The sequence below is a fragment of the Hypanus sabinus genome, chromosome 15 (assembly GCF_030144855.1).
Source record: "Hypanus sabinus isolate sHypSab1 chromosome 15, sHypSab1.hap1, whole genome shotgun sequence".
NCBI classification, from domain to species: domain Eukaryota; kingdom Metazoa; phylum Chordata; class Chondrichthyes; order Myliobatiformes; family Dasyatidae; genus Hypanus; species Hypanus sabinus.
The window spans coordinates 61,704,079-61,712,499 of NC_082720.1; the positions used below are offsets into that span (position 1 = coordinate 61,704,079).

The 8,421-nt window shown below is 43.7% G+C and overlaps 1 protein-coding gene across 1 annotated transcript in view; it reads left to right on the forward strand.

Annotated features, from left to right (window-relative positions):
• The window catches only part of LOC132405257 (uncharacterized), a 178,600-nt gene extending 173,482 nt beyond the window's left edge, over positions 1 to 5,118 (forward strand). Inside the window, exon 2 of the mRNA XM_059989941.1 lies at positions 4,835 to 5,118. Coding sequence (XP_059845924.1) covers positions 4,835 to 5,118 — 284 coding nt within the window. The remainder of the gene's footprint in view (positions 1 to 4,834) is intronic.
• Positions 5,119 to 8,421: the final 3,303 nt, after the last annotated feature.

Here is an 8,421-nt window from a genome sequence, read left to right on the forward strand (position 1 = left end):
GCCATGAACTAATTGCAGTTTTAATTGCACTGTTGAACAATAGTGGAATGCCAATAATATACTTAAATTACCTTGACTTTTTTGAACATTTTCAATTGTAATGAAATGCTTTGTGTGTGTGCTTTTTTGTAATATTTAAATAGTATAATGGTTTTGTTAATTTTAAGAAGGTTTTGGAAGGTTTATGACCTTCAGAAACATTCACAGTGCATTTGACAAGTTTGACAGCCAATTAGGCCAGGGGGCTGACTTAACCAGCTGTCAAAGCATATTTTCCTTTTCGTTGTTCTGTGGGTGGGTCGCTGTTTTTTTGTGCGGCATGAGTTGGATCTTGCTATGACAGTGATTTGGAATGGGAATTCCAAAGGACCCCACACACATTGATTCATTGCTGAGAGATGAAATTGGTGGTTGTTGATCAGAAAATTAGGGGATTTTTGAAAACATGTACCAGTAAAAAAAAGGTGCTGTTACTTTAATGGTGTAGGCTCAAGCACATTAATTGTCAGTCTCATTTATTACTATAAGCAAAGACTGAAGAGATGAGGTTTCTCTGGAAAGAAATACCAAATGCTATGAGTTGATGTCAAGTAAGTGTGTCAGTTTTCAAGTGGGATTCACAAGACATAGGGACAGAATTAGGCCATTTGGCCCATCGTCTGCTCTACCATTCTCAACCCCATTTATTATCACTCTCAACCCCATTATCCTGTCTTCACCCTTACTAATTAAGAACCTATTAACCTCCACTTTAAATAAGCCCAATCAATAACTTGGTCAGCACAGCCGTCTCTGACAATGTATTACACAGTTTCACCACCTTCTGATAAAGAAATTATCCCTCATTTCTGTTCTAAAGAAATGCCCTTGTATTCTGTGATTGTGCCCTCTGGTCCTAGACTCCCCCATTATAGGAAACATTCTCTCCTCGTCCACTCAATCTAAGTCTTTCAATATTCAATAAGTTTCAATGAGATCCATCCTCATTCTTCTAAGCAGCAGTGCGCACAGATCCTTAGCCATCAACCATCTCTCATGTATGAACCCTTTCATTCTTGGGATCATTTCTGTAAACCTCCACTGGATCCTCTCCAATGCCAGCACATATTTTCTTAAATAAGTGGCCTAAAACTGCTCACAATACTCTGTGCAGTTTGACCAATGTTTTATTAATCCTCAGCATTATATCCTTGCTTTTATATTCTAGTCCTCTTGAAATGAATGCTAACATTGCATTTTCCATCCTTCCCACTGATTCAACCTGCATTTAACATTTAGACAATCTTGCACCTCCAATTTCTAGATCTTTTCCCCCTTTAGAAAATAGTTTACACCTTTATTTGTTCTATGAAAGTGCATGACCATACACTATATTCGGTCTGTCACTTCTTGTTTGATGGGTTGTTGACATTTTGGGGAGCAAGAGCAAGGGAGAACTATGTACAATATTTGTCAGGTAATTTCTCAGTGAATTTGAGAAACCACACTGGAGGAATTTGACAAAAGGGTGATGGAAAGTGGAACTTGCAATTGGAAATAAATACCTGTGGCAGAGAGGAATGTGAAGAAATGAACAAGGAATAAAGGAATGCTGCGGTGACGGGGATTCATTCGTGAGGGGAATGGATGGGAGGTTCTGTGAGTGAAAATAAAGATTCCCAGATGGTATGTTGCCTCCAGGGTGCCAGGTCCAGGACACCTCAGACTGAGTCCTCAGCATTCTGAAGAGGGAGGGTGAACAGTCAGAAGTCATGATCCATGTAGTTCTGCAAAGGGAGTTTAGGGTATCAGGTGGTAAGATAAAGGGCAGGATCTCCAGGGTTGTGATCTCAGTATTGCTACCCTTGCCCTGTGTTTGTGAGGCTAGAACTAGGAACATTATACAATTTAATATCTGGCTAAGGATTTAGTGTGGCAGGGTCGGCATGAGATTTTTGGACCTTTGCCTTCTGTTCCAGAGAAGGTGGAACCTGTATAGAAGGGAAGATTTGCACCTGAACTGGAAAGGGACTAATATCTTTGTGGGAAGGTTTAATAATGCTGCACGGTGGGGTTTAAACTAGAGTTGCCGGGGAATGGAAACCAGAGTGCCACAATGGTTAGCGGAGAAGTTGTGGAGGCAGATATTGGTCAGACCTCAGACAAAGTTAAGAATCAAGAGGTCGAGCATGGTGCAACAAAGTTGAAAAGGGTGAATACAGGACTGAAGGTGTTGTATCTGAATGGGCACAGTATACAGAATAAGGTTGGTTAACTTGCAGCACAGTTGCAGATTGGCAGTTATGATGTTGTAGGCATCATGGAATCATGGATGAAAGATTATAACTGGGTGCTTAATATCCAAGGACGCACATTGTATCGAAAGGATAGGCAGGAAGGCAAAGGGCGCAGCATTGTTCTGTTGGTAAAAAATGAAATCATCATTAGAAAGGGGTGACATAGAGTTAGAAGATGTTGAATCATTGTGGATAGAGCTAAGGAACTGCAAGTGTAAAAAGATGATACTGATGGGAGTTGTATACAGACTCCCCATACAGTAGTAAGGATGTTGCCTAAAATTTACAAAGGGAGATAGAAAATGAATGCCAAAAGGGCTATAGTAATGGGGGACTTCAATATGCAGATAGATTGGGAAAATCAGGTTGTTGCTGGATTACAGGAAAGGGAATTTCAAGATGGCTTTTTGGAGCAGCTCATGGTTGACCCCACAAAAGGATCAGCTATTCTGGATTGGGGTGTATAACATTGAACTGGAATTGATTAGAGAGCTTAGGCTGAAGGAATTAAGGATAAGTGATCATAATATGATCAAATTCACCCTGAAGTTTAAGCAGGAGAAGCTAAAGTCAGATATATCCATGTTCCACTGGAGAAAGGGGAATTACAGAGGAGCTGGCCAGAATTGATTGGAAAAGAACACTAGTAGAGATGACAGCAGAGCAGCAATAGCTGGAATTTCTGGAAGCAATTCAGAAGGCACAGAATATATATATTCCAAAGAGGAATAAGTATTCTAAAGGCAAGATGACACAACCATGACTAACAGGAAAAGTCAAAGCCAACATAAAAGCCAAAGACAGGGCAAAAAAAATCGAGTAAAGATCACTGGGGAACATAGAGGATTGCAAAACTTTAAAAAAATAACTGAAGGCAACTAAAAAAGTCACTAACAAGGTAAAGATGGCAAAGGAAAGTAAGTTAGTGAATAATATTAAAGAGGATATTGAAAGTTTATTCAGCTACATAAAGTGTAAAAAAGAGGCGAGAGTAGATACTGGACCACCGGAAAATTATGCTGAAGATGTAGTAATGTGGGACAAGGAAATGGCAGATGAATTGAATAAGAATTTTGCATCAATCTTCACTGTGGAAGACACTCGCAGTATGGTGGATTTGCAGGTGTCAGAGGACATGAAGTCTGTGAAGTTACCATAATAGAAGAGAAGGTTCTTGGGAAACTGAAAGGTCTGAAGGTAGATGAAACAGATGGTGTCCATCCCAGAGTTCTGACAATGATGGCTGAAGAGATAATGGAAGCATTAATACTAATCTTTCAAAAATCACTAGATTCTAGAAAGGTTATGAAAGACTGGAAAATAGCAAATGTCACTTTACTCTTTAAGAAGGGAGCGAGGAAGAAGAAATGAAGCTATAGGCCAATTAGTCTGACCTCAGTGGTTGGGAACATCTTGGAGCCAATTATTAAGGATGAGGTCTCAGGGTATTTCGAGGCACATGATAAAATAGGCTGTAGTCAACATGGTTTTCTCAAGGGAAAATCTTGCCTCGCAAGTCTGTTGGAATTATTTGAAGAAGTAATAAGCAGGATAGTCAAAGTAGAATCGGTTGATGTGCATTTGAATATACAGAAGGGCTTTGACAAGGTGCCACACATGAGACTTCTTAATGTACAACGTACTGTGTATGTTAATCAAAATGGCTTTTTTGGTTTGCTAGAGTAGGAATGCTTTTATGTTTGATAAGTATTTTCTCTTGCACTTGTTTAGCTTTGGACTTGCTGATATGGGGATTGTATTCATTTTTTAACCAATGGGAAATGTTATTTTGTCTTGTGAAGCTGGGAGCTTGGGGGTTTCGCGGTCTTTTCAGGGGAGGCGGGAAGGAGACACTGAGGAAGGTGGACGTGTGCTGCACTGCTCGGTCGACCACCGGGGGTAGTCCCAGGTGTGAGGACGTGGAGATCGGAAGAAAGCGAAAAGCAATGAGGGGTCGAATGGTTCAATGGTTGAGCTCCAACAATGTGCACTAAACTGACTGAACTTTGATAAGTTGGCGCCTTTTACTTTATTTTCTTTTCCTTCATATATACTGTATTGCATAGTACTCTTTTAGTTTTAGAAAAATCTTTAAAGTGTATTCCATAATGGTATTTGGTGTGAGATTGATATAGTGTGTGTACGCGTGGCATAAACCTAATTCTCACAGCACCTGCGTGTACGGGAGGTGGGGTTGGTGAATGGCTGGATCTCCTTTTCCCCTAGGCATATACCAGCCTGTTGGATAAGTGTTACATTTGCGGGGGCTCGTCTGGGGTCGGATTGTCAGGAGCTGTGGAATCGCGCAGACAGAAGAGCGGAGATGGACAGAGATAAGATTGTTAGCTGGTGCGAGTTGGAAGATGTACTGGTACAGTATGCCTGTGTAGTGAGCGGAGTGGATTGTCGAGTTTCGGGAGATGCGTTAGTGCAGGGGTTAAGTTTGGTAAAAGGTATTGGGCAGGTAGAATTGGTAGCTAGACGGTGTGGTAAAGAGGCAGAGTCTAGTTGGGTGTTGGTTCGTATGAGTGCTGATGTCATGACATTGGAACTGCCAGCGATGGTCAGAGTTCCGGGGGAGGCGGGGCCGTGGAGGCTCCACACCCTCTCCGATGATGAGGATGACGAGACACTGGAAGAAGTAGATGAGGAAGAGGAGGATGATGAAGATGCTGAGGGTGAAGGTGAAGGGAATGGTGATGAGGAAGAAGGTGCTGAGGAGGAAGGAGATGAAACAGAAGGCAATGTGGTGAAGCGTCCTGCAGAAGAGCAGGATGAAGTTGAAAGCAAGAGGCAAAAGTCAGAAAATGGAGAGTCAACAAAACCCAAGACAGAAGCTTAAACATCCCTTTGTTTAAATTTTTATATCTTGATGTTATGGTCAAGTTCAAAATGTAGAAAGTGTGCTTTTTTATGTACATTTGCAGAGTGGGTTTTTATATTGTACTGTACAACCGGTTCTTGAAACACCTGTCCAAGGCATTGCTCTGGGGAATATTTGTTTTTTATGAAGTTATTTATTAATGGTCTTTGAACAACCATATTTGTAATGGGTTTGAATGCTGTAATAAGTTTTGGGTCTGTTTCAAAATGAACTTGAATTTGTACAAGGTTTGTACACTTCAGAAGCATAAACTTTACTGTTTACTGACCATTTTCTTATTTCAAGAAAATAAAATAATTACTGACTATGCTTGGGGTTGCGAAATCCAGGACTACCCCTTATCACCCACAGGGAGATCCTCAGCCAGAGAGGTTCAACAGGACCCTATTGGAAATGCTCGGGACGCTGGAGATTGGGCAGAAAAATAAGTGGAGTTGTCAAATTGGACAATTGGTTCACTGTTACAATTGTACTCCCAATGATGCTACAGGGTACTCGCCTTATTATCTGATGTTCGGGCGGGAAGCGAGTTTGCCCATTGACTTGTGTTTTGGGGCTGAAGTGGGTGAATTACCTGGGAAGCACTATCTAAAGTATGTGTCCAATATGAAGAGGGAGTTACAGATGGCGTACGAGTTGGCCGAGGCGGCGGCTACCAAACAAAATCTGAGGAATAAGATGAGATAAGATCAAAAGGTGAAGTTTGCCCAATTATTGCTGGGCGACCGGGTCCTTTTAATGAAATTTGGGACTCACTGGTAAGCACAAGTTGGCAGATCGATGGGTAGCCAGCCCCCATGTAATAGAGAGCCAAATGCCGAATCTACCAGTTTACCGGGTGAAACCTGAGGATGGGAATGGGCCTATTAAAGTACTCCATCGGAATCACCTGCTGCCCCTGGGTCAAGCAGTGCGGGTGGACAAGGAGCCAGAGAGGGAGGTTGTGCCTAGCACAAGGACTCTGCGAGGGTGCGGAGCGAGGGAAGAGGCCACTGCTGAAGAGACGAGACAGATTCTTAACCCGGGAATGGATACCGATTCGGAAGATGACGACCCCTGTTCCCATTCGCTGGCGCTCCAGTACCAGAAGAGGAGGCTCCTGGCCCTTCCCATACTGAGTTGGGTGAGAGGAGGGAAGGTGTTGATGGTCAGATGGAGAGACAGCCAGCGTTGGGGGGAGAGAGGGGGGAAACCCGTGAGGGAAGGAGTGAGGACCTGACAGGTAGACCTAGTACTCTTTTAGGTTTAGTAAAATCTTTAAAGTGTATTCCATAATTGTATTTGGTGTGAGATTGATATTGTGTGTGTACGCGCAGCATAAACTTGATTCTCACAGCACCTGCATGTACAGGAGGTGGGGTTGGTGAGTGGATGGATCTCCTTTTCCCCTAGACATATACCAAACTGTTGGGTAAGTGTTACATTAACAAGCTATGAGCCCACGGTATTACAGGAAAGTTTCTATCACGGATAAAGCAGTGGCTGATTAAGCGGAGGCAAAGAGTGGGAATAAAGAGAGCATTTTTTGACTGGCTGCCGGTGGCTAGTGGTGCTCCACAGGGTCTGAGTTGGAACTGATTCATTTTACTGTCATAAAGGGACGTGAGACTGGACCCAAATGCAGGACACAGGCACTGAAGTACTAGGGGCAGGATGGGACAAGCTAAAGGATAGGACAAGGTGTGGAGATTGTGGCATTCGTGGAGACCTTGGAGTTCAGAGATGATCTTGGGGTCCAAGGTGGTCTCGAGGCTTGGATAGGGGCTGGGGTCCTGCTGGGGTCTTGGGACTAGGAATGCTTGGAGGATAGCCCCCTGGCTGAGCCACAGAACTCCTGGGCAGGACCCGGACCTCCCAGGCAGGACACAGGGGCCTGGGCAGGTCGCGGGGCACCACCCGTCGGAGGCGAGGGATAGGAAGGGGCAGAGTCTCCCGCCGGGCAACAGCAATCTGGCCTGGTTTACCCAATGGAGGCAAGAGATAGGAAGGGGCAGAGTCCTCCTCCGGGCAACAGCAATCCGGCTTGGCTTACGCGATGGAGGCAGGGGGTAGGAAGGGAGCTCGGTCCAGGGTGACTACAAGACTCACTGCGGTTGGAAGACTTGGGTGGGCTACGGAGCAGCCCAGTCCTTAACTCATTCACAGAACTCGTCGTTAACAGTGGTACTCCAAGATGAGACGGACAGGATGACTCCCCAACTATACTCAATCCTAGAGCCCCTTACATCCACAGCTAACCGATCGGCATCAGGTGCACCTCCTTGAGCCCAACCGAGCTAAGATGATCCTCAGGTGTGAATATTTGGGTGCAAGGCGAAACAAGGGACGGTCAAAGGACCCAGAGTCTGGAGTCTGTAGACCGGATCAAGAACCAGAATGTGGACTTTGGACCCGACCATAACATTTATGTTATATGTCAATGATTTGGATGATAGAGTTGATTGTATTGTTGCAATGTTTGCAGACAATATGAAGATGGATGGAGGGGCCAGTAGTTTTGAGGAAGTAGAGAGGCTACAGAAGGATTTAGACAGATTAGGAGAAAAGGCAGATGGTATACAGTGTCGGGAAGTGTATGATCATGCACTTTGGTAAAAGAGTTGAAAGGGTTGACTATTTTCTGAATGGTGAAAAAATACAAAAAACTGAGGCACAAAGGGACTTTGGCATCCTTGTGCAGGATTACCTAAAGGTTAATTTGCAGGTTGAGTCGGTGGTAAGGAAGACAAATGAAATGTTAGAATTCATTTCAAGAGGTCTAGAATATAAAAGCAAGGTGTAAAGTTGAAACTCTATGAAGCACTGATGAGGCCTCACTTGGAGTCTTGTGAGCAGGTTTGGGCCACTTATCTTAGAAAAGATGCTGAAACTGGAGAAGGTTCACAAAAATGATTCCAAGCTTGAATGGCCTGTGATATGAAGAGCATCTGATTGGTCTGGGCCTGTATACACTAGAATTCAGAAAGAAGGGTAACCTCATTGAAACCTATCAAATGGTCAAAGATCTTGCTATAGTGGATGTGGAAAGGATGTTTCCTGTAGTGGGAGAGTCTAAGACAAGAGGACCCAGCCTCGGTATTGAGGGGTGTCCTTTTAGAATGGAAGAGCTGTGTAATTTCTTTCACCAGAGTGTTGAATCTGTGGAATTCTTTGCCACAGGCAGCTGTGGAGGCCAAATCTTCATGTATTCTTAAGGCAGAGGTTGATAGATTCTTGAATAGTCAGGGTATGAAGGGATACAGAGGGAAGGCAGGAGATTGG